The sequence below is a fragment of the Pogoniulus pusillus genome, chromosome 8, assembly GCF_015220805.1.
Source record: "Pogoniulus pusillus isolate bPogPus1 chromosome 8, bPogPus1.pri, whole genome shotgun sequence".
In the NCBI taxonomy this organism is placed as follows: domain Eukaryota; kingdom Metazoa; phylum Chordata; class Aves; order Piciformes; family Lybiidae; genus Pogoniulus; species Pogoniulus pusillus.
Window position 1 is genome coordinate 14,745,108 of NC_087271.1, and position 26,818 is coordinate 14,771,925.

Consider the following 26,818-nt stretch of genomic DNA (forward strand, 5'->3'; position numbering starts at 1 on the left):
ACACAACTCCCTTCCCAGAAACCTGAGTCCCCAGGAGGAGCTCTCAACTACCCCTTCACCTTCCCCCTGCCCCTCTCAACCTTACCCCAGTCCTAAGGAAGAAGAGAAGTTCAGCCAAGAGGTTAAGGAGCAAGGTTAGTGGCAGATGAGGTTAGGGAGATGCAGCTCAGCCAGAGCCCAGCCAGAGAGTGAAGAGAAAAATGGCGAGTGTTATCTAATGTTTACATTCTTCTTCAGTGAGACTCTGAGGGAAGGAGACATCACCATTGTTTTTCCTTTTCATAGCCTATGATCTAGTTCTTTTCACCAAAACATTCTAGCCTGCTTCAAACTAGCACAATATAGAAGACAATAATTGTACACATGAAGTTTCTAGACCAAATGCGGAATCTCAAAGTTGTCTGCTGAATTCTTGCAATTTCCACAGCAGTAAGTCTTCTCAGGGAGAAGACATGGAGAGTGGAATGTGGCTATCAAACAGAGGTGAGGAAAAGAGTGAGGTCGCTGGAGGTCTTCCCATTAGTTTGGGTGCTGGAAACTCACTTCTGGAAAACTCACATAAAGTTGGTTTAGCAAATCACTTAAGGGCTTTAAATTATGAACAAACAAATGGTCTGAGTCCTGCTGGGGTCTGCATATATTAAAATAAAGCACAGTTAAGCAGTCTGACAATGAACTGGAGTGTTCACCATCTGGCAGGACTAAGCTTTGCTAAAGACACTGTGGCTACCAGTTTTAAAATTTGGAAAAAGATGGTCAACTGGGGTCAGTAATTTACCTCCTGCATGGAAAGAAGCAGTGGAAACGTGCTCAACCTCTTCATTTTCTCTGAAACTGTAGTAGCAGTCAAGAGCATTGTTCTTTTTTTGCAAGTCTGAAAATCAAAGAAACTAAAACTTTTACTATATCTATTTTACATGCCGAGTCCAGTAAAGTAATGTGTGGGTTTGCCTATTTCCAGGGTGTCACTGTTTGAGTTTTCCCAAATCCAAAACCCCGATGGAACACAGCGTAGGGATTTAGGGATTACCTCACTCTCCTTCCTCCCCTTTCCTTATGGGAAAAAGATAGGTGGGGGAAGGTAAAGGGATTAACAAAAAGAATAGAACTGGAAGGTAAAAAGGCAATTTTAAGAAAAAAAAAAAAGTGTTTAGGAAAAAAGAGGCACATAGATATAGGGAAAGGGAGTAGATACAGGTATATATACAAAAGCAGATTGGATGGCAATGGGGGCTCCTTGGATGCAGCCCCCACACCATGGAGCAGGCCCCAACCATGTGGTCAGGAGCCCTCAGTAGCAGCAGCAAAGAGCAAAGACAAGAGAGCCTAAGCAGGCAGTTGCTGTCTCTTAAATAAAGGTAGAAGAGGGGAGGGCATAAACATGATCTGGTGTCTTCCACCTTGGGGTGAGGTGACCACTCACTGGGATCAGATCACTGCCCCCTGCCCACCCCAGGATTGGGTGATTCCTCTTTGCCTACCAGTTTAACTGTAAAAATCATGCAATCACAGAATTAATCAGGTTGAAAAGACCTCTATGGTCATCAAGTCCAACCTATCACCTTCTAATTAACTAAACCTCACAGGACCTCACTGGAGAGGTCCCCAAATACTGGAAGCTGGCCATTGTGAAGCCCATCCACAAGAAGGGTCGAAAGGAAGAACTAGAAAACTACAGACCTGTCAGCCTGACCTCAGTGCCAGGGAAGGTCATGGAACAAGGTTCTGCACTTTGACCACAACAACCCCAAGCAGCACTACAGGCTGGGAAGAGAGGCACCTGAGTGTACTGGTAGATAGTAGGCTGAAGATGAGCCAGCAGTGTGCCCAGGTGTCCAAGAGAGCCAATGGCATCCTGGCCTGTATCAGGAACAGTGTGGCCAGTAGGACAAAGGAGATTATTCTTCCCCTGTACTCAACACTGGCCAGGCCACACCTTGAGTCCTGTGTCCAGTTCTGGGCTCCTCAATTCAAGAGAGACGTTGAGGTGCTGGAACATGTCCAGAGAAGGATAACAAAGCTGGTGAAGGGCCTGGAACACAGCCCTGTGAGGAAAGGCTGAGGGAGCCGGAGTTGTTTAGCCTGGAGAAGAGGAGGCTCAGGGGTGACCTCATTGCTGTCTACAACTACCTGAAGGGAGGTTGCAGCAAGGTGGGGGTTGGTCTCTTCTCCCAGGCAACCAGCAATAGAACAAGGGGACACAGTCTCAAGTTGTGCCAGGGGAAGTATAGGCTGGATGTTAGGAGGAAGTTCTTCACAGAAAGAGTGGTTTGCCTTTGGAATGGGCTGCCCAGGGAGGTGGTTGAGTCACCATCCCTGGAGGTGTTCAAAAAAAGACTGGATGAATCATTTAGTGCCATGGTTTAGTTGACTGCACAGGGCTGGGTGATAAGTTGGACTGGATGATCTTTGAGGTCTCTTCCAACCTGTTTGATTCTATGATTCTATGATTCTAAACCATGGCACTAAGTCTCCCTTTAAACACCTCCAGGCATGGTAACTCCACCACCTCTCTGGGCAGCCCATTCCAATGCCAATCAGTCTTGCTGTGAAGAATTTCTTCTTTAACATCCAGCCTGAACCCACCCTAGCACAGTTTAAGGCTGTGTTCTCTTCTTCTGTCTCTTGGTGCCTGGCAGAAGAGACCAACCCCACATGGATACAACCTCCCTTCCGGTCGTTGTAGACAGCAATGAGGTCTGCCCTGAGCCTCCTCTTCTCCATGCTGAACACCTCCAGCTCCCTCAGCCTCTCCTTACAGGGCTGTGCTCCAGCCCCCTCACCAGCCTTGGTGCACTTCTCTGGACACGTTCAAGCACCTCAACAGCTTTCTTAAACTGAGGGGCCCAGAACTGAACACAGGTCTCAAGGTTTGGCTTTACCAGTGCTGAGTACAGGGGCAGAATGACCTCCCTGATTGTGCTGGCCACACGATTCCTGATCCAGGCCAGGATGCCATTGGCCTTCTTGGCCACCTGCACACACTGCTGGCTCAGGTTCATCTGTTGAACAGTAGCCACAGGTCCTTTTCTGCCTGGCTGGTCTCCAGCCACTTTGTCCCCAGCCTGTAGCACTGCATGGGATTGTTGTCAAAGTGCAGATCCTGGAACACAGAGTTATGTTCTTTGTAGGGTCAAATGTTTGGGTGGCTCTATTAGCAGGGAGAGACTTTTACTCTCTTTCTCCCTTCATCCCCATCCCTACTCCTTGCTAATCCAGAATGGTTTTGGAAATATTGTGAATGCACTGCGTGCAGAGAGTAGGGAAGCTGACTCGCAAGCTTCTCAATTACAGGCAAGCATTCAGTCAATTCTCTTGCCAAATGACAGTGTGATGATAAAGACAGAGACAGAAAATTCTTTGGCTTCCAGATCCCAAAAATAAGGGCAATGTTAGGTTACGGGTCTATTAGGGACTTCCTCGAGACTACTTCTCCACAAAGGTTCTCTGTTTAAATCACTCTTATGTTAATTGTGAAAATGCTGGCATGCCTAAATTGCAGGTGAGTTCTAGCATTATTGGTCTGATGGTTAGAGAATCTCTGGTGCTGTAGTGAGGAAATGGGTTTCTTCTTCGTTTGTGGTTTTTAATTGAAGATGTTTTCTGAAATTTCCTATTAATGCACTTCAGTTGTGTTGTACTTCATCATAATTTGTATATATATTATTATTTAACATTTTCAGTGCAAGTGCATGGTAGATGTGTGCCTCTGTTATTAATAGTGCCATTTGTACGATATGGCTGTCAATGGGTCCGTGTCCTAGTGGAGGCCAGTGACAAGTGGAGTCCCTCAAGGATCAGTCCTTGAACCAGTCTTGTTTAACATCTTTGTGGGTGACATGGATAGTGGCATTGAGGCACCCTCAGCAAGTTTGCTTAAGACACCAAGCTGTGTGCTGTGGCTGACAGCTGGAGGGAAGGATCCATCTAGAGAGAACTCGACAGGTTAGAGAGATGGGGCCAAGCTGATCTCTTGCATTTCAACAAGACCAAGTGCAGAATCCTGCCATCGGAGTCCAGTCAATCCCAAGTGCTGATGCAGGCTGGGCAGTGCCTGGCTTGAGAGCAGCCCTAAGGAAAGGGACTCAGGGTGCTAGTGGATGAGAACCTCAACATGAGCCAACAGTGTGCACTTGCAGCCCAGAGAGCAAATCAGAGCCTGGGCTGCAGCAAGAGAGGTGTGGGGAGGAAGGTGAGGGAAAGGATCCTCCCACTCTGCTCCACACTGGTGAGACCCCACCTGGAGTACTGCATCCAATTTTGGAGTCTCTGTTACAAGAGGGAAATGAATGTGCTGGAAGGTGTCCAGAGAAGGGCCACAAGGATGATCAGAGGGCTGGAGCTACTCTGCTATGAAGACAGGCTGAAAGAGTTGGGGCTGTTCAGTCTGGAGAAGAGGAGGCTCTGAGGTGACCACTTGTAGCCTTCCAGTATCTGAAGGGAGCCTACAAAAAAGCAGGAGAGGGACTTTTTAGGGTGTCAGGTAGTGATAGGACTGGAGGGAATGGACCAAACTAGAATGGGTAGATTCAGACTGGATGTTAGGAATAAATTCTTCAGAATGAGGGTTGCCCAAGTTGTTGGTGGAAACCTCATCCCTGGAGATGTTTAAGGACAGGCTGGATGAGACTCTGGACAGCCTGGTTTAGTGTGAGTTGTCCCTGGCCATGGCAGGGGGGTTGAAACCAGATAATCCTTGTGGTCCCTTCCAACCCTGACTGATTCTATGATTCTATGTGTGTAGATGCTGAATGCGTTTTAAGAAGAAAAATGCCTGTAACTGGACATGTAGACTGTACTTTACCTGAAGTGAACACAAAGGAATTTCACTGACATTAAGATAAACAGACAACAGGTGTTTCCTATTTTGAAAAGGTAATTCACACAAGATACGATTCACACCACATAAAAACAATTTCTTCCCTCCTAGAAAGACTAGAAATAATCCTTGATGTAAGTCAAAGTCTGTAATGCTTGTGGGAGAATAGTCCAGGTGAAAGAAGATTATTGTGTACAGCAAAAGCTATAATAAAAACTGTCAGTTCGTCAGCCCTTCTGTCTGAGGTCTAGAGAGGATTAAACGGATATTGAACATCATGTAACAGCTGTCTCCTGTGTGAAAAGGATCACTATTGTGGTGGACGTAGATGTACTTATTAGAAAAGCTCCATAAAGATAGGAGTGGCTGAGCCACGAGTGGTTGGTCTGGCAGACAAAGTGCTTCTTACAAGCACAACCCAGTCAGCATGGGTTTATGAAGGGCAGGTCCTGCCTTACAAACCTCATCTCCTTCCATGACAAGATGACCTGCCTAGGGTCATGCCTAGGGGATGAGGGAAAGGATGTGGATGTTGTCTACCTGGACTTCTGTGAGGATTTTTACAAGATTTCTCATGGCATCCCCATACAAAAGGTGGCTGCTTATGGCTTAAATGGGCACAGGCTCTGCTGGGCTCAGGGAGTAGAGGTCAGTGCAGCTAAATCCAACTGGCGGGCAGTCACAAGCGGTGTTCCCCAAGGCTCAGTATTGGAAGGAGTAATGACAGGACAAGGAGTAATGGGTTGAAACTGGCAGAGGGAAGATTGAAACGGGATGTTAGGAAGCTCTTTCTGGTGAAGTTTGTGAGACATAGGCACAGGTTGCCCAGGGAGGTTGTGGCTGCTCCCTCCCTGGAGGTGTTCAAGGCCAGGTTGGATGAGGCCTTGAGTGACTTGTTCTAGTGGGAGGTGTCCCTGCCTATGGTGGGGGTTTGGAACTGGATGAGTTTTGAGGTCCCTTCCAGTCTAAACCATTCTGGGATTCTATGACTTGGATGAGGCAATCAAGGGTACCTTTATGGAGTTTGACAATGACAGGAAATTGGGTGGGAGTGCTGATCTGCTTGAGGGTAGGGAGACTCTACAGAAGGACCTGGGTATATTGGACCCATTGGCTGAGGTCAACCATATGAGCTTCAACAAGGCCAAGAGCCAGGTCCTGCACCTGAGCCACAACCACCCCATGCAAGGCTACAGGCTTAGGGAAGAATGGCAGGAGAGGTGTGTGGAGGAAAAGGACTTGGGGGGACTGACTGACAGGAGGATGAATGTGAGCCAGCATTATGCCCAGGTGGCCAAGGGGGCCAGTGCCATCCTGGCCTGTGTCAGAAAGAGTGTGGCCATCAGGAGCAGGGAGGTGATTGTCCCTCTGCACTGAGCCTTAGTGAGGCTGCACCTCAAGTGCTGTGCTCAGCTCTGGGCACTGCAGCAAAGGAAGGACATGGAGGGTCCGAAGAAGGGACAGGGAAGGGCGACTGAGCTGGGAAGGAGCTGGAGAACAAGGCTGTGAGGAGCGTCTGAAGGAGCTGGGGCTGTTACTCTGCACACAAGGAGGCTGAGGGAAGAGCTCATTGCTCTCTGCAGCTACCCTACAGGAGGGTGTGGAGAGGCAGGCACTGGGCCCTGTTCACAAGTTGATAATGACAGAGGGAGAGGGAATGGCCTCAAGCTGCTCCAGGGCAGGCTCAGGCTGCACATTAGGATACATTTTTTTCCGGAAAGGGTTGTGAGGCACTGGAAGAGGCTACCCAGGGAGGTGGTGGAGTTGCCATCCCTGGTGGTGTTTTAAAGCCATCTACATGTGGTGCCTGGAGGCATGGTGTAGTGGGCAAAGTGGCTGGGCTGGATGGGCTTGGAGGTCCTTTCCTGCCTGGATGACTCTGTGTGATTCTGTATGTGACTTGAAAGAGTGCAGTCCAAGTTATTGTTAGGTAGTATCAAAATCTTATTGACCAATGTGCTTCTTGTGTGTCTTTTGCACTGCTGGAATAATAAGGGGTGTTGGTGGACAAGAAGCTGGACATGAGCAGGTAGTGTGAGCTTGCAGCACAGAAGGCCAATGGCAGCATGCGTTTCATCCAATGAGAGGATGATGGGGCTTTGATTTCAGTCTGTGGCCTGTGATACTTCCTGTTTCTGGTGTTTTCTTGCTCTTCTTCCATATCTGGTCTTGGGTATGTCCTTCTCACCTGCCTGACTTGCTTGCTTTTGCTGTGCTTCTTGTAAAATCTGATATTTTTTGTATTATTATTCCATTAAACTACCCTTATCTCAACCCACAGAGCTTTTATTTATTCTTTTGCTCCTGATCCTCCTCCTTATCCCACCGTGAGGCTGGCATGCATGTGGCTATGTGTGAACTCATTTTCTGGCTGAGTCCAAACCATAACAGTATTTCATACAGATTCTAGTACTTGTGATGTTAAATAAATATACTTTATTTGGTATATAGGCTGCATGTTTCTATTACTAATAGAAACCCCTACCATTTATTTCCTTTGCTTCCTCACAGATTGCATCTGAGAGAGCATAAGATGGTTGAAATTATTTGCATTCTATATCTAAAAAAATTGTTTTGATTTCTGATATGTTGAGAGGATGCCACAGCTTTTGTGATTTGACACGTGCTGCTACACATGCTGTGTGCTGCAATGTTCCCTAAGCTGCTTTTTCTATTTTTAATCACCTCTCTCTAGCAGTTTTATTCCGTAACGTTAGTAAGTGGAAAATTCTGATTAAAATGAGGTGGGTGAAAAGCAATAGTCTTGGAGGCTGTATTGCAGTGTGGCAAGTGAAAAATTTGATGTCCCAGTCAAATGACAGACAGAATTTAAGAGCAGGCAGAAGATAATTTTCTATCATGGAATGAACTGAATTAGAGCAGGCTATTTCACCATGGGGCAGTGCTCAAAGCATTCCCTCCAAGCTAACTACAGAGCTCGGCCTGGCTGCATTCCCACCATTCAGCAAGGGTTTTAAGAGGAAATCCCAGCAATCTACTTTTCTTCTGGTAACCACTATTTGCATGTGTCTGATCACAGACCAAGATGGTGAGGTCCTGAGTACGCAGAGGAGATGTTGCTAGGCAAGGGCAGTCTTAATGCAGGAACCTATGAGAAACAAATGTTCTGAAGGCCTGCATTTGGATGACAAAAATTCAAAAGGTGATTGAAAATTGGCTGGTATATACTTGCCTACAGCACTGTCATAGGTATCTGCTGGCAGACACTGGGTCACGCCTTTTTAATGCAACTAACATTCGTCTATTAAAATGAAGCTATGCTGAAGAATGATTAAGAGTTATAGGATGGAAGTGGCAGGGTTTCAGATGAACAGGGAAACAGACACAAAGGGGAGAGTAGAGTTTCTGAATCCAGGGAGGTTCAGAAGGAGGTGAGAAAAGAATGATTACAGTCATGTAGAGAGCCAAAGGAGAAAAGAAAAAGATGAGTCATTGCTGAACAGAATGATTTGGCGTCTATGTCCATATGATTCACTACCTCTTAAAGTGTCCAAAAATAACCTTTTCTATAAGTGCCATTATTCTGCACTAGGGTAGGAGGTTTTTGTGCCTGAAGACTAACATCAGTCTCTGACTATTTCTTCCTTTCAGTAAAAAGCACCTCCCTTACACACCCTGAAGCTGCCAGCAGCAATGTCATATCTGTCCTTAATCCTATAGAGTGTCTCTGTTTAAAATTTGCTTCGTTTGGTGATGTTAAGCTACCAACAGAGGGATGGGATGGCATCCAGAGGGACCTGGACAAACTCGAGAGCTGGGCCCAGGTGAACCTCATGAGGCTTAACAAAAGCAAGTGCAGGGTCCTGCACCCTGGGCTGGAACAGACCTCACTATCAATACAGGCTGGGGTAGGAGGTAATAGAGAGCAGTCCTGAGGAAAAAGCCTTTGGGGTGTTGGTGGATGAGAAGCTGGACATGAGCAGGTAGTGTGAGCTTGCAGCACAGAAGGCCAATGGCAGACTGGGCTTCATCCAAAGCCGCGTAGCCAAAGCTGTCGAGAGAGAAGATCCTGCCCCTCTGCTCTGCTGAGACCTCACCTGCACCACTGTGTCCAGCTCTGGAGACCTCAATAAAGGAAGGACATGGAGCTGATGAAGCAGGTCCAGAGGATGCCATAAGAACAATCAGGGGATTGAAGCAGCTCTGCTATGCGGACAGGCTGAGGGAGCTGGGGGTGTTCAGCCTGGAGAAGAGAAGGCTCCAGGCAGACCTTCGAACAGCCTGCCAGTACCTGAAGGGGGCTACAAGAAGGCTGCAGAGTGACTGTTTGTCAAGGCCTGCAGGAACAGGACGAGGGCAATGGCTTCAAACTAGAGCAGAGCAGATTTAGATTGGATGTTAGAAACAAGTTCTGCACCTTGAGGGTAGTTGAGCACTGGAATAGGCTGCCTGTGGAAGTGTTTGTGGCCCCATGCCTGGAGATATTCAAGAGGCTGGATTCAAGAGATGAGGCTGGACAGGGCTGTGAGCAACCTGATCTAGTTGAGGATGTCCCTGCTGATTGCAGAGGGGGTTGGGCTGGATGAGCTGAGGAGGTCTCTTCCAACCCAGACCATTCCGTGTGATTCTGTGTGTGTGTCAGAGAAGTAATTTGATTTCCTGTGGGTCTGCAGAAGGCTCCCAGTACTCCCAGAGAATTGTATTCCCAAAGGATTGAAGAGACAATAGTGATGATGTGGGAGTCTCTTCATGTGTGAACTCCTATTGCAGACCAATGTGATACTGGACGTTTTGTTTCTGATGGTTACTGTGCATTGCTAAGAGGCTCAGCATTTCTGTTTCCAGTATTACATATCCAGGCTCATGATGCCTGTTTGTTTGTATAATCTGTGTCCAATGCCTTTTATGCAGTTTCAGATACTCTTTTTGTGTTTGGTTTTTTTGTTGTTTTGTTTTTTTTTTTTTTTTTATTACCAAAGGCATTTCTTAGAGATTGCATCTGTTTGTTCTGGTTTCATGCCTGACACTAAGATCATTTTGTCTTTGTTGTTGCACTGCACATACACAACACAGTTCTCAGCCTTGTGTGTGTGTCCCTTTTTCTGTTTCTTGACTTTGAATGAAAACAAATATTCCTTGTGGTAGTTTAAGGCTTATCGGAATATTGTAATAAGAGATATTGATACCTTCCTGAAAGTTCAGTGCAGAATCTGAATGAGCAGGGTTTTGGTTATAAAATGACACTAGTGATAAAACCTGTATCATTCACTGGTGTGCTAAGAGGTATAAAAACACAGAAACACAGAAACATCCAGGTTGGCAAAGCCCCTCAGGATTACCAAGTCCAACCTGTAACCCTGCTCTACAAGACTCACCTTATTAAAAAAAAAAAAAAAAAGCAACAATGCATAAAAAGTATTTCTTCTCAGCTCTTGGGCACTGGATCTGTTTGCTGTTCCTTTGCTCCTCTCTAACTCCTCCACTGAAGTTTTCCAGATAATACATAAGTTTTGCCAGTTGTTTTCTTTCTGGGGAGTGAGAAGGAGATGGTGTTGGCCCGCTCTGGGCTTTCTCTGACCAGGGTGAAAGATTAGATTTCTGTAGTATCACTCAATTGTAGATAATTGTAAGTACCTGTAAATGCATTGTGTATATCTGCTTTGCTATTAAGTAGAGCTTTAGCTTACTGCCAAGCCATCTGAGCTGGGCTGCTGAATTTCAACTGGTGGGGGGAAAGTTCCTAACCCACTACATTTCTCTAAGTATCATTTACCTTTGATATTCATTAAATTGTTATATTGAGTCTGACTGTGTTTTAGTATTTGAACCTGGCAACAGACTCTCCCCACTGCTTTATAACCTTTTCCTCCACTTCCATCTGTTGTGAAATATAACAAACAGAAAGACAAAAGGGTGATGGATTTTTTTGTTTGATTTTTAGTTTTGGGGTATTTTGGAAGGGTTTCTAAATAAAAACAAATGGCAGCAAGTCTTTTTTTTTTTTTTTTTTTTCCTTACAACTGCCAGCAGTAGGTTCTTGCCAATGACTTTTGCAGTAAAGAGTTTTAGGTACCAATGTATCTAAGTTGCCCTTCCTTGTTTAGAAGTGAAAATATTAAGAGCTGGTCTAGACGTAGAAATGAGACAAACTATTGTTCAGATATTTTAACTTTGAAATACAATGCTGGATAATGTTTCAGTGATTAAACAGTGGAAAGTACTCATTGAAAACTGAGTTTTGCTTGATTGGCTGTTGTTGGGCTTTGTGGTGTTCTTTTTCTGTAAGTAAGAGCAGAGAACTGGCATAATTCTTTTCCTGAAGAGATTGGATTACAAAAATGTGTTACCATTTTATCCTTTCTTTTCCCCTTTATCCTTATTTATCCTTTCTTTTTTCCTTTTATCCTCATTTTATCCTTTCTTTTTAATTTACCCTCATTTACTTTCTTTTCCTTTTTATGCAGAGGGTTTCTGGTGTTCCCAATAGAAATTAGAAATTTGCAACTTTTATTTCTTCCCTTTTTTTTTTTTTAATTGGAAACTCAAAATTAAAAAAATACTACTTTTGGAGTGCTTATCCTTTTATTGTCTTCAGATCTTTGTAACCCACTGCTTTCTCTGTTATGGTTTTGTTTTTGTTAGTATTTGTGTTATGAGAGGTCATCTGAATGAGTTTGTGTGTGTACAGGCATAGAATCATAGAATCATAGAATCAACCAGGTTGGAAGAGACCTCCAAGATCATCCAGTCCAACCTATCCCCCAGCCCTATCCAGTCAACTAGACCATGGCACCAAGTGCCTCATCAAGTCTTTTCTTGAAGACCTCCAGGGTCGGTGCCTCCATGATTTTAGGTGCTTATTTTGCACTGATAAAACTGGTAGCTGGTAATGTTGGGCTACTCCATAACTATCCTTTGCATATATGATTTTGTGTCTGCAAGATTTACAGGCATGGTTACCTTAACAAGTAACTTCACTGTTTTAATGAGAAAATGCCAAGTCAAAGACTGGGAGTTCACCAGGATTACATACGGACAATTTAACAGTGTTCAATAAAAGAGAGAAAATCTGAGCTCAGGTGGATGGGAAACATGGATTTCTGTCCTTACGTATATGTAAAGATATGACATATGAAATTCTTTGCATAAATATGCCCATAAGTATGCTGTATTTGCACAGGAATTGTAGGAGTTTTAGATCTAATCCTAGAATCACAGAATTGTCGAATCACAGAATGCTCTGAGTTGGAAGGGAGCTTCAAAAGTAATCCAGTTCAACCCCCTCTGCACTCAGCAGGGACATCCTCAACTACGTCAGGTTGCCCACAGCCCTGTCCAGCCTCACCTTGGTTAGCTCCAGGGATGGAGCCCTGAAACACTTCCCTGGGCAACCTGGTTGCAGTGTTCTGCCACTCTGTTGGTGCAGAACCTGTTCCCCACATCCAATCTAAATCTGCTCTGCTCTAGTTTGAAGCCATTGCCCTTGTCCTGTCCCTGCAGGCCTTGACAAACAGTCACTCTGCAGCCTTCTTGTAGCCCCCTTCAGGTACTGGCAGGCTGTTCGAAGGTCTGCCTGGAGCCTTCTCTTCTCCAGGCTGAACACCCTCAGCTCCCTCAGTCTGTCCTCGTAGCAGAGGTGACTTTAGGACTCGAATGTGGCATATCTTTAGATTCCACATGGCCTGTACATTTTTATAGGAGATGCTGTTCCATGAAGAAATAGGAGGCAAACTGATAGCAGTGTGTTTTCTGATAGCTGGAAGGATTTTTTTCTATCTTTTTACTAAGAAATGCTTAGGTGTCTACTCTGAGCATAGGGCTGAGTTTGTTTGATGGTCTGTATATTTTTATACAGACCAGAATAGTATGACACATATCTGCTTCATTTTTGTTTTTGTGGTGTGGTTGGTTAGTTTGCTCTGTGGTTTTGTTTTGTTTTCTTTTGCTTTTTAATAGTGAGCATGTAGCTCTCATTTAAATTTTGACAGGAGCTAGCAGGCAAATTACAGGAATTTGATCTCAGTTCCTAGTTTGTTGTTTATGTTGTTCTGAGCTAAAACCATTGTGAAATGAAAGGTGGGAGACAGTTAAAAGGAATCAAGTGTAATACTTCTTGTTTCTTCATACAGACACATGCCTATGGAGTTGAAGCTCCTGGTGATTGTCAGTGTATTCCCTTAAGCATGGCATTTTGCCTCTGGTTTTTGAATGAATCAATCCCTTGCAGCAGTTTATGTACTAACTTTCTGGTGAGTGAAACCCTGGAAGACCAGAGTTTTAAGACCAGGGCTGAATGTGTCTCTGAGCAACCTAGAATCATAGTCATAGAATCGTAGAATGGTTTAGGTTGGAAGATCATCCAGTTCCAACCCTCCTGCCATTGGCAGGGACACCTCCCACTAGAACAGGTCTCTCAACACCTCTTTCAACCTGGCCTTGAAAACCTCCAGGGAGGGAGCAGCCACAATCTTCCTGGGCAACCTGTGCCGGTGTCTCACCACCCTCACTTCAAAGAACTTCCTCCTTACACCCAGTTTCAATCTCTCCTCTGCCACTTTAAACCCATTACTCCTCATCCTGTCATTACAAGACCCTGAAAATAGTCCCTCCCCAGCCCTCCTGTAGCCCCCTTCAGATACTGGAAGGCCACTCTAAAGTCTCCTCAAAGCCTTCTCTTCTCCAGGCTACAGAGCCCCATATCTCTCAGTCTGTCCTCATAGCAGAGCTGCTGAAGCCTTCTGAGCACTGACGTGGCCCTTCTCTGGACTCACTCAAACAGTTCCATGTCCTTCTTTTGTTGGGGGCTCCAGAACTGCACACAGGACTCCAGGTGGGGTCTCAGGAAAGGAGAGCAAAGGGGCAGAATGCCCTCCCTTGCCCTGCTGGCCACGCTGCTCTTGCTGCAGCCCAGCACACAGTTGCTGTCTGGGCTGCTCTCACAGTGCTGGCTCATGTTGAGCTTTTCATCAGCCCAGACCCCCAGAGCCTTTTCCTCAGGGCTGCCCTCAGCCATTTGCCACCCAGCTTGGAGTTGTGCTTCGGATTGAGCCCACCCACGTGCAGGGCCTGATCTAGTGTGAGGTGTCCCTGCCCATGGCAGCAGGTGTTGGAATTGGATGGTCTTTGAGGCGCCTTCCAACCCTAACAGTTCTGTGATTGTATTCTTTCCTTTATCAATTTTGCCAGGATCACCACACTGCAATATTTCTGCTCCTTGGTACAGTAAAAGCACTATGTAATGCCTATTATGGTATAGTCAGAGGATAATTTATTGTCAGATAGAAAAATAGGTCAACACTAATGTCACTTGATGATCAAACTCCTAAGTTTAATAAAACACCTTTCTGCACAGTGCCTGGCAATCTATTAGGACTACAGTACCTTACACTACCCAGCTCTAGCAGGAGTGTAATTACTGAGCTGTCAGAGTGATAAGTGGTATTAATGGCAGCCTGGTGCACTTCAGTCTGCAGAGTGCTCAGAGAATGGGAAGACAGTATTATTGTAAGAGAAAGTCTGGACTGGCATATTCACAGCACCCTCCTCTCCTCCCCAAAGCTCCATTTCAGTCTGCGTTACTCACCCTCCCCCAGTAGCTGACATTTTTAGCAACTGTTATTTGTGAACTAGCTCCAGACAGTTTGGTAAAGGTACTTGCTAGCCAGAGTGAGTGCTGCTTATTCTGTTTGCTACCAATCTAGGCAGTTTTGACATGAGATTGTTCTGTATATAATGTATGTTAAGTGCAGTTCTTTTGGTCTTGGGTACAGGCCTGTTATGTTGTAAAGGAAACCACATTCAGGAAAATGAAAGCCAAAAAGCCATCATGGAATTTGCTGCCTTTTAAAGATGCAGAATCACAGAATCACAGAATTAACCAGGTTGGAAAGACCTTTGAGATCATTGAGTCCAGCCTATCACCTAACCCTTCTAATTCTTAACTAAACCCTGGCACTAGGTGCCTCATCCATCCTCCTTTTAAACACCTCCAGGGATGGTGACTCCACCACCTCCCTGGGCAGCCCATTCCAATGGCCAGTCACTCTTGCTGTGAAGAACTCCTTCCTAACATCCAGCCTAACAGCAGGTCAAGCAGAGCCTCACCCCTGGTGGACTGGCACACCAGCTAAGTATGTCCTTGCTGAGTGCAGAGGAGCCTGGACTGGATGACCCCTGGAGGTCCCATGAACCCAGACCATTCAATGATTCTATGATAACTCCTCTTCTGTTATTTCTTTACTGCCTTCATAATAGTGTATTTTTTTCTGCTGCATTTCCTTTTTGCCTTTGTCTTCCAGTACTAAAAATTTGCTGTCTTTCAATTTGTGCCACAACCCCAGGAGTGTTTTGGAGTCTCCTTCTCTGGAGATATTCAAGGCCCACCTGTATGTTCCTGTGTGATCTGGTCTAGGTGATCCTGCTCTGACAGGGGGGTTGGACTGGATGAGCTTTTGAGGTCACCTCCAACCCCTAACATTCTGTGGTTCTGTGAAATGCTAAGAGCCCCCTCCTGCCATGGTGATCTGGCCACATCAAGCCTTTGAGGTCCTGGCCGGCCTGGCTTCACTTGTCAAGGCATTTATGACATGTGCCTGGTGCTAACTGCCACAGCTGAAGCTGCTGCTGTTCTTCTGTCAGAGCTTTCTGATAGCCTGGCTAGTCAAACTGGTTTTCTGCTATGGTCTTGAGTCTGAATTTGGTTTTATCAGATTGCACAGCTTTTGCAGCCTGTGAGAACTGTTTTCCTTTAAATATTTCCTCTGGGACCTTTTCCCTATGACTATCTCTGTGAGAATATCCAAACAGCCACTACCATGTGTACCTTCAAATTTTGCTGGCTCCCTGGCATCCACAATACTCAGCTAGATGGCAGTGAATAGGAAGATGAATGATTAATTAATGTTTTTCTAACTGCTTTTGCCTTCTCTCTTATTTCACCCCTAATTAAAACAAACAAACAAACAAACAAACAAACAAACCAATCAAAAAACACCTAAAATTTCAATATGTGTGATTGACAAAGTCAGGCCAGTTTTTCACTGCAATATTTTGGGCATTTCTTTCCTTTTAGTGGGCTCTTCACTTCCTTGTATGTGCAATCCATAGGGCTCTGGCAGCTTTCCTGTGTTTGAAAATATTCTATCACAGTGAGTTCCAAAATGCCTTTTTATCTTATCACTAAGTAACAATAATTCAGGTGGGATGAAGTAGTTGTTTTCATTTTCTAAACACTGTTAAAACATATGCTGTTTATGTTAGCAGGAACAAAAGAAGGATCTGGGATAGATTCCTGAATCAAGGAAATCAGTAGTGTGGTATCTAACCCCTATTGATAGAATCGTAGAATTAACCAGGTTGGAAGAGACCTCCAAGATCATCCAGTCCAACCTATCCCCCAGTTCTGTCTAATCACAGTATCACAGTATCATCAGGGTTGGAAAAGACCTCACAGATCATCAAGTCCATCTAGATTATGGCACTAAGTGCCTCATCCAGTCTCTTCTTGAACACCTCCAGGGACGGCAACTCTGCCTCCTCCCTGGGCAGCCCATTCCAATGCCAATCACTCTCTCTGTGAAGAACTTTCTCTTAATACCCAGCCTATACCTCCCCTGGCACAGCTTGAGACTCAGTCCCCTTGTTCTGTTGCTGGTTGCCTGGGGGAGGAGACCAACTCCACCAGGCTACAACCTCCCTTCAGGTAGTTGTAGAGAGCAATGAAGTCTGCCCTGAGCCTCCTCTTCTCTAGGCTGCATGCCCCCAGCTCCCTCACTCCCTACTCACAGGGCTTGATCATTGATATGTAAGCCCAAAAGAGTCTGCAAATACCTTTGTGTATTTTAGCTCTTTGACTGATTTTTACCTCCTTTTTTTCCCTTTGCTTTTGTTTCATTTGTTTGCTAGATTTGCTTACTGCAAATTACATAGACTACCCTGAAGTCTTATTCCTGAGGTACTTGAGCAAGCAAGCAGACCAGTACAGCTTCATTGAGGACTATGCAGGAATAGGCAATAAATTCTTGCTGCTTCATATGTTCTAATATCCAGTTAGATTTTGTCATTAGGATTGACAAGAAGAGGATCTTGGGGATTTTAGCTGGAAGCATGCTCAATTGTTTTTAGCAGTCTGGAGGGTTGAAGGCTAAGAGGGGATCTGATCAATGTCTGTAAATAGCTAAGGGGTGGGGGCCAGGAAGGAAGGGACAGGGACAGCCTCTGCTCACTTGTGCCCTGGCATAGGACAAGGGGCAAGGGATGGAAACTGCAGCACAGGAAGTTCTACCTCAACCGAGGAAGAACTTCTTGACTGTGAGGGTCCCAGGGCCCTGGTACAGGCTGCCCAGAGAGGTTGTGGAATCTTCCTCTCTGGAGCCTTTTCAGCCTTGTCTGGATATGCTCCTGTGTGATCTGTGCCAGATTCTTTGCTCCTGCTCTGGCAGGCATTGATCTGGAAAATCTGCAAGCCCTTCCAAGCCCTATCATCCTGTGATCGTATTTCTGAGGCTGTCTAGAAGACCCACCAAATTTATCAGTCCAGGCTGCCGCCGGTGTTACTTAGACATCTTCTGCTGCTAAATTCAGTTCTTTTTCACTTTTTCCTTATTCCTAGCTTCTATGTTTGGATAACCAGGTGCCTTTTTCTTTCATTTTTTTGTTTTCCTCATCACCCTATCCTCCCTAAAGTAACAGCATAACTAACCCTTAATAGGAAAAGACCATTCTGGTTCTGCTGTGGCAGGAGGGTTGGACTGGAAAATCTCCAGAGGTGCCTTCCAGCCCCTAACATCCTGTGACATATTTGGCAGCCATTTTTATTCTTTGCCAAATACTTCTTTTGTAGAAATGCTATTGCTATTGCTTTTGTTGTGTAGTTGTCCAGCACTCAGAATTTAATTCACAGTGACACTTACAGAGCTTGGTTAATAAATTCAGATTCATAGCAAAGATGTTTCTGAAATACAAAAATGAAATGGTCAAGAGTTTAGCATTAGATGTCCATCTAGTTAGTTATGTGCTTAGACATGTGTACTCCATATGTTTACAATTGCATTCTACTGTGTAATCAATGGAATGTAACTAGTCAGTGCCGAAAGCAAGTCAGTAATGTCAGGTCCTGCACGTGAGTGGGCTCAATCCGAAGCACAACTCCAAGCTGGGTGGCAAATGGCTGAGGGCAGCCCTGAGGAAAAGGCTCTGGGGGTCTGGGCTGATGAAAAGCTCAACATGAGCCAGCACTGTGAGTGCAGCCCAGACAGCAACTGTGTGCTGGGCTGCAGCAAGAGCAGCGTGGCCAGCAGGGCAAGGGAGGGCATTCTGCCCCTTTGCTCTCCTTTCCTGAGACCCCACCTGGAGTCCTGTGTGCAGTTCTGGAGCCCCCAACAAAAGAAGGACATGGAACTGTTTGAGTGAGTCCAGAGAAGGGCCACGTCAGTGCTCAGAAGGCTTCAGCAGCTCTGCTATGAGGACAGACTGAGAGATATGGGGCTCTGTAGCCTGGAGAAGAGAAGGCTTTGAGGAGACTTTAGAGTGGCCTTCCAGTATCTGAAGGGGGCTACAGGAGGGCTGGGGAGGGACTATTTTCAGGGTCTTGTAATGACAGGATGAGGAGTAATGGGTTTAAAGTGGCAGAGGAGAGATTGAAACTGGGTGTAAGGAGGAAATTCTTTGAAGTGAGGGTGGTGAGACACCGGCACAGGTTGCCCAGGAAGATTGTGGCTGCTCCCTCCCTGGAGGTGTTCAAGGCCAGGTTGAAAGAGGTGTTGAGAGACCTGTTCTAGTGGGAGGTGTCCCTACCTATGGCAGGGTGTTGGAACTGGATGATCTTCAACATCCCTTCCAAGCTAAACTATTCTATGATTCTTTAATGTAGTACCTTGAGGTTTTACATAGAAGTTTTATGGAGATGTTCTGTATTATTCCTTTGTGGCTTATCATCTACCATTATAACTTGAAAAGCTTATGCCATTGGCAGCATTTCTGTTCTGTGTCGACTTGACGTATTTTCTTTTATTCCTGTAGGTGCTTAAAGTGTGCAGATGCTCCCTGTCAGAAGAGTTGCCCAACTAATCTGGACATCAAATCGTTCATTACGAGCATTGCAAACAAGGTAAAATCAGGCTTGCAATAGTACAGTTGCTTGCAGTTCTGTTAGTGAACTAACAGAACGTTAGTTGCATTTCAGCGTTTATCTTTGTGAACTCTCAGTTTAATGTTCCTTCCCAGTGCAGGACTCTGCACTGATCCCTGTTGAACCTCATCAGGTTCCTCTCTTCCCAGTTCTCAGTCTGCCTAAGTTTGGCTGAATGGCTACACAGTCTCCAGGTGTCTTAGCCAAGCCTCCCAGCTTTGTCACATGTTAATATTGTTAATAAAATATTAATAAATGCTACAGGAATAATCTGCACTCTCTGTTTGGAGATACTGTACCTTTTCCTTTTGTAATAGGCTGTGATACTATGATCGTAATGGTATCTCATAGATATTATTCTGATTTGTGGTTTGCAAATTACTTTTAAGAGTCAGAAATAGAAATAAATAATACTGACTGTGTAGTTGATATGACAAGATTAATTAAGCTGTCTGGGACAGCTGAAAGATGGATGGATATTCATAGCCCTTTTAGAAGTTTTAGAACTTACTCCTTGCCCTTTTAAAACCTTTTAGAACTTACTCCTCATCTGCTGCCCAATTCGTTTGTCTGCATGAGCCCAGCTAGACTCACAACCTTCTGGAGGTGCAACAACAATTTTCTGGCCACATTCTATTCTCTACCATGTCTCACTGACAGATGCAGCTGCAGGGGCCAGGGAAAGTACAGCTGGAGTGATGGCAGCAGCAACAGCACTGCTGTGTGTGATTTAACAGTCACCTTGCTTTTGGTAAGCTGTGTCTTGTAAAGACAGTTCAGCACCTCAACAAGAAACGTTAGAGTAAGATAATATACTGAGATATCTGTATTGATTATGATGCAACTGTGTGTTGATGTGGTTTAGGGTAATTGGCATCGTGCCCAGCATCAGCATATAGACAGTTTTCATGTATAATCTGTCCCCTGTCACTGCAGCATTTCTTTTCATGATCATAGGCACCTGTTTGCCACCATAACATAGTGTGACATGGTGCTGCTTATTACCCCTTCTGGGCGTTGTGAAGCAGGAAATCTGATCAGAGAATCAATCACACAGTGGTCTGTGTTGGAAGGGACCTCTACAGGTCATCCGGTCTAACCACCTCTGCAGTCAGCAGGGGCATACTCAACAGGATCAGATTGCCCACAACCCTGTCCAGCCTCAGAGGTACAAGGCAGTAGTGAAGCTGCCAATCTCTTATGTTTTCATTGTGCTGTAGTTTACTTTAGGTTTCCTAAGTAAACTCAGTAAGGTATTTTACCAGAATGGTATTTTCTTATTAAAGATTAGTTATGCTGTTACTTTAGGGAGGACTGAGTGATGAGGAAAATAAAACAAACAAACAAATTATCAAAACACAGAAGCTAGGAATAAAGAAAAGGGAAGAAGAACAGGCAACAGAGGATGTCATAAGAACTAACACCAGCAGCAGCCTGGACTGATAAATTTGGTGGGTCTTCTAGACTCTGACAACCTCAGAAATATGATCACAGGATGATAGGGCTTGGAAGGAACCTCTGCAGATTTTCCAGTCCAAGCCCCTGCCAGACCAAGACCAGAGAATCCAGCACACGTCTCACAGGAACGCACCTAGACAGGGCTGGAAAAGCTCCACAGAAGGAGATTCCACAACCTCTCTGGGCAGCCTGTGCCAGTGCTCTGGGACCCTCACAGTCCTCATGTTGAGCTGGAACTTCTTGTGCTGTAGCTTCCATCCCTTGGCCTTGTCCTGTGGCAGGGCACAAGTGAGCAGAAGCTGTCCCTGTCCCTTCCTTCCTGACTCCCAGCCCTTAGCTCGCATTGCTCACATCCCCTCTCATCCTTCTCCTCTGCAGACTGAGCAGCCCCAGGGCTCTCAGCCTTTCCTCATCAGGCAGTGCTGCAGACCATTCAGCATCCTTGTAGCCCTCCCTTTTAGTCTCTCCAGCAGGTCCCTGTCCTTCCTGAATTGGGGATGACCCTTTGTCCCCCAGCAGAAAGGAAAATCACTTTCACATCTGATTCATTCTGATTTCAGTAAATCCATTGCAGGACAAAGAAAACAAAGGCAGGATGAATGCAGAGCTTTGAGAGATCTATTTTGGCAAAGGTATACTGGAATAATATTAGTAAACTACCTCAAAGGTGTTGAAGCCAGTGGGTACACTCTAGAGGTTTTCACATGTCCAGATTTAATATGCCAGGTGGTCAATGAGGTGAATCAGCCCTGTAGAGGCTGGGCTGTTTGATGGTAACTCTTGAATCATCTTGGAAGCTGCAGATGCTGGCTAGGATGTTGGTGTTGCCCTGAAAGGGTGACCTGATTGCTTGCTATCTTTTCAGGGAGGGACTATTTTTTGGGAGAGGGACTATTGACAAGGTCTGGCAATGACAAGATGAGGAGTAATGGATTTAAACTGGCAGAGGGGAGATTTAAACTTGATGTTAGGAAGAAGTTCCTATCCACTGAGGGTGGTGAGACACTGGCAGAGGTTGCCCAGGGAGGTTGTGGATAACAGTCATCCAGAACTTCCCTGGAGATGTTCAAGGCCAGGTTGGATGAAGGCTTGCGTGACCTGTTCTAGTGCGAGGTGTCCATACCCATGCCAGGGAGTTGGAACTGGATAATCATTGAGGTATCTTCCAACCTAAACCATTCTATGATTCTATGAAAAAAATGTAGAAGTGAGAAAGCCTCCCAGCCAGGTATGCTTAGTAAAGAGCTTCATCATGAGCTGAGAAACAAGGCTAGGGAGTCCTGCATATTTGTAGTCTCCATGTCTATGGCTGTGCCTTCTATAATTCATGTGCTAAGCATTTGCAGGGAAAGAAACGGTGTGACAGGGAGCCCAGCACTGTCATGAGGGCTGCAGTCTGCTGGGCTGAATTTGCCTTTTGATGAATCAGTTTCTGATGCCTATGATAGAAAATGTGTCTGTTATAATAAATTCTGTTCTTCAGAAAAAAAACTAACAGTAAATTCTTCTGGTTTCTTTTTGCAATAGGATTTTTTTTCCCTAGGGATAGGTATGTACTGTTTTTACACCACTGCACTGGATTGGATGTGTCACTTAGTGCCATGTCAAAGTGGTGGTGTTAGGTCATAGGCTGGACTTGATGGTCTCGGAGGTCCACTCCAGCCTAAATAAGTCTGTGATTCTGTGATATTGTAGCTCCTTGCTTTCTGACAAGCAAGCAGTCGATGTAAGGTGAAAGCTGAGAGGGCTACCAGAAGTTGAAATGGTTCACCTGAAATCATCATCCTATTACAATCTGTTTGAAAACCCACAGCCATAGCTACTTACTGCAGGATGATCTTCCTTTTTCATTCTGCTGCTATGGGTCTTGGCATACCTGCCCCGTTAGCTCTTAAAGTAGGCTGAAAACAAGAATGCTGTGCTTTTGAAAACTACTGAAACTTCTTATTGACAAATGAAAAAGTGTTTCAAGGAACCAGTAGGTAATTTTTCACTTTTATAAACTTTCTGGAAGTAATCAGTCTGACACCATTGCTGAATATTTTTCTGTTACTGTCATAAAAGTATTTACTTCACGTGATTGAGAATGCTTTACATGTTGTTGAGGTTACTTTCTAAAATGATACATTTTTTTTTGCTGTCACCTCCTTCTAAATAAACTTTATTTTCTAATCCAAAATCTCACAAATGTATCTTGTGACTTCCAGACAAAACATGTAAGTAAAGCACAGAATATTCAGACATCTCAAGTGAAAAAATGTAGGAGAATGGGGAGATGCTTTATAGGCTTATTGAAGTCCCTGTCCTGCTTCTGAGTCTTTCTCACTCTGTTGAGAAACTCCTTTCTACTTTAGAGGAGATTCAGTTCAATGAAATCCTTGTCCTCATCCCTGTGTAAGCAGTAAGTAGTATTTAAACATGATTTATTATTGATGTAGAGTGTCTAGACAACAGTATACTGAGACTGAATTATTTTGTCAGATATTTAAGAGCTCCACTGTATGTGGGTTTTTTTATTTTTGTTGTTGTTGTTGTAAAATTGCTGTAACAAGCATAAAAGGTCAGGGATTCTTGTTCCCTTAAGCCCAAGGCTTTTTTAGATATTTACAGACCATGTAGCTGTTTTGGTTGTTCTGCCATTAGACCTGAGCTCAGGAGAAGAGGAGGGACAGAAGAGGAGGGGTTGTTGCTGGGTTGAGAGGGTAATTGAATTCCCAGACTGAATGGGCTTTGAGCGTCTCTGAGAAAAAGGATGCCGCTTACTCTCTATTGTGTTAGGTGCTGTGACTCAGTAGAGCTTAGGCCACAACTTCCATTCTTTTTTTCCATACAAACTGGATTACAACTCCACTTTATAAAGGTACAATCTGTTCTATTGTGTCTTCCCAGCCAGTGTTTCTCAGTTCATACAGACTGTTTGTAATTGTGTCTCTCAGAGACCAGCATTGAAATTCATCATGCACACGTAATATCAGAAGATGGCAAACAGCTATTCTGATTTGCAGTCCTCCTCTTTACATTGTAAAGTGTTTATATCTTTGTTTTATAATACACAAATGCTATCTTAGTTACTTCTTTCTTTAAAAGAAAAACAAACAAACAAACAAAACAAAACCTAACCAAACAAAATAACCCCAAACCAAACAAAACAGCTCGTTCAAGTACTGCAGGATAAAGTTTTGGGCCCTACCCTCAATGAGTGCCAGAAGTGATTTTAGGATTTTATTTCCTCCTTTCTCCATGCTGATATGTCAAAGCAAGAAGGACTTGATAATATGGGTCATGTCCAGAGAAGGGCACCAAGGCTCATGAGGGGGTTGGAGCACAGCCCTATGAGGAGAGGCTGAGCTGGAGGTTGTTCAGCCTGGAGAAAAGGAGGCTCAGAGGAGACCTCATTACTACATTGCTTCATTGCTACAACTATTTCAAAGGAGATTGTAGCCAGGTGGAGTTGATCTCTTCACCCAGGCAACCAGTGACAGAATAAGAGGACACAGCCTCAAGGTGTGCCAGGGCAGGTTCAGGCTAGATGTTAGGAAGTTCTTCACAGCAAGACTGATTTGCATTGGAATGGGCTGCCTGGAGAGGTGGTGGAGTCCCCATCCCTGGAGGTGTTTAAAATGAGACTGGATGAGGCATTTAATGCCATGGTTTAGTTAATTAGAAGGATTAGATGATAGGTTGGGTACAATGATCCTAGAGGTCTTTTCCAACCTGGTTAATTTTGTGATTCTGCAATCTTCAAGACTCATCGTTTAAGGCTAGCACAAGCAAGTATTGTAGAGCAGCAAAAAATGCTGCAGCTTCCCAGAGGCAGCTTTCAGCCTGAACACTTCCAGCCTGTCCACCTTTTCTTCAAAAGCAGAATCATGTTCTGGAGGAGGCTGCCCATTAGAAAGCAACAGCTGCTCACCTGCTCAGACTTTGTATTGTTCAGTGAAATGGGCTTAGAGCTTTTTGTTCTCAGACAGCTTTGTGGTTGAGTATTTGCATGGGAAAATGATTGTTGGTGCAGCCAGGGCATGGGGTTATTATGTTGTGTTTTGTGACACAGGTGTAAGGACTGACTCAACCTTTATAATCTTGAGCCTCTAAAGGAGAATTTGGGCTGCAGATGTGTCTCTTCTGTTATCAGTGCTCAAAAATCACACTTTGTTACCTCTGTTACCAGCTCTCATGTTTTTGTCTCAAATCTTGGAGTATTACAGACATTCAGCAGTTTTCTCCTTGTTCAGAAAGACTATCGTCTCCCCTACCCCTTCATCATGAAGGTAGCCTGGGCTGAGCTGGCAGCTCAACTGTTTTCTGACAGAGCAGGGTTTTTACAAAAGAAAGAGCCATCAGAAATACCCCAAAATCCCAACTTCCCTAAACTAATAAAGCATGCTGTCCTCTGGATGAAAGGTTGTCCCTGGACTGTACAAAATGAGAGAGAGAGATGAATGCCTGGAACAGCACACAGAAAGTTTTGGAATGGGAGAGTAAATTTTAGGCTTTTAAGAGGTAAATAAGACCAAAGGAAATTAGTGATTTTTCAAGAAAGAAGCTAAGTTTTGCAAGGGAGACAGGGAAGAGGGAACAAACTGGAAGACAGAGAAGGATATGAAGGGATTAAAAATGGAATTTTAAGTTTTGGAGATTGAGTGAGTTATGGAAAAGGTATTTATGGTAACATACTGGAAATGAGAAGTAAGAAGTGGGTAACTGAAGGCATGAGTCAGGAAGCTGTGGGATTGCTAAGGGAAAATGAAATGAAGAAAAGATTGTAGAGGAGAAAGGGTGGTGAGAAATGTAGGAATATGACAGGTGGGAGAAATTGTTTGTTCTGTGCTAGAGGAATTAACAGAGGACATTTATATGCCATTGCAAAGCCATGGAAAATCATGAGTCGCAGTTCCATGTTCATTCATACAGTGAGTGGAATCCTATTAATACAAGGAAGGACTGTGGAAATTGGAAATCTGCTAGACGATTGGTAATCATTATCTAAAGATATACATCACAATTAATCTTGAAGCGTTACTTTGGGGCCTCAGAATTTTGAAAGCACCACTTTATTCAGCTCTCTCTGTTAGCAACCTTTCTATATTTCAAGCCACTAAATAAATAATTAAAATAAATCAATTAATAAAAAAGGGAAAGCAGTAATGGTGTTAAATTGAGGCCCTGGAAAGACTGACTTTTCTTGAGCTGCCTGTTTGTACTTGGTGTAATGGAATGGCTGACAGCTGGTTTCAGTTGCCACAGTGTAATTATGTAGAATAGACTTTTGCGATGACACTATGTCAATTAAGGAATCTCTCACATTCCAGACTACAAAGGACAAAATGACAATACAAGATATTCCTTCCATCCTTTTTCATAGAAAGATAGTGACACTGTGTGAAATTACAGGCCCGGGATGATGACATGAGTCAAACGATGTGAAAGAGTTCTGGATTGATTAAAAATCGTCAGCATTAGACTATAGAATATGTCTGATCGGAGAAGCTGCTGTTGTGTTTTGTTCGTTTTCTTCAAAAGGTGTTTGAGGTGGGGATGTGGGGGGGGCTGATAAAGTGAGGGTGTGTTTTGTTAGATTGGAGCTGGTGTGTGTCAGTGTGAAAAATGCTGCTTATATAATGATGGCCTTTAAATAGTGGCTCTGCAATATGTGAAAATATTCTAATCCAATATATTTTGAGTAAATTGTAAGGCCATTACAGAACATCAGCTAGGAGAGGAGGTGACACTTCCCCATGTTGTTTTGCTGTCTCCCTCCCCTCCGCCCTTTTTTAAATTTGTTTTAAAACTGAACCAAGATGAAAAGTCCCACTTCTTTCTTCCTTTCAAGCATTCCTTCTATCCAAAAATCCTGGTGAAATCAGTGTATTCTTAATTGGGTTTTGGTTTGGGTTTTTTTTTTTGAGGAAGCTGCAATATCCAAACACTCTGCTGCATAATGAATTTATATAAAAAGCTCTTGATTGAATTGGAAGAAAAGATGCTATAAGCATTTCCTGATAGTAAATGCAATTTCTTCTGGCCTCTCAGTATTGATCCTATGTGTTTTAATATTTTTTTCCAAGTAAAAACCAGTCTCATTTACATGCAAATGATATAATGCTTCCAAATGATACATGTGGAGATTCTCCTCTGCCGAGTTTCCACTGCTTATTGATGTCTGTTTAAGGCTTGTTTTTATTCCTTCAGTTGGCAATGCAGTATTTATTGACATTTGGATGCAGGAAGCCACCACACATTCTATGCAGTTAGATTAATTTGTATCTATGGAAGTGCACAGGGGAAACAACAACAACGAAAAGGTTCTATGAACAAAGGCACGAGCAGACAATGATCTCATTTTAAAATGTAAAAACTTTCTAGGTTTGGACTTGCTGTCTTTGTGACATCTGTAAAGAACTAGCAAACTAAGTCATTGTTTCAGCTTCTAAAAATAGTACTGCAGGCAG

General features: G+C 44.2%; 1 protein-coding gene across 6 annotated transcripts in view; it reads left to right on the top strand.

The window, feature by feature from the left end:
- DPYD (dihydropyrimidine dehydrogenase) overlaps positions 1 to 26,818 on the top strand; it is a 647,138-nt gene that overhangs the window by 167,210 nt on the left and 453,110 nt on the right. For all 6 annotated transcript variants that reach the window (XM_064147329.1, XM_064147330.1, XM_064147331.1 and 3 more), the window contains exon 4: positions 18,800 to 18,887. In XM_064147329.1, coding sequence (XP_064003399.1) covers positions 18,800 to 18,887 — 88 coding nt within the window. The remainder of the gene's footprint in view (positions 1 to 18,799; positions 18,888 to 26,818) is intronic.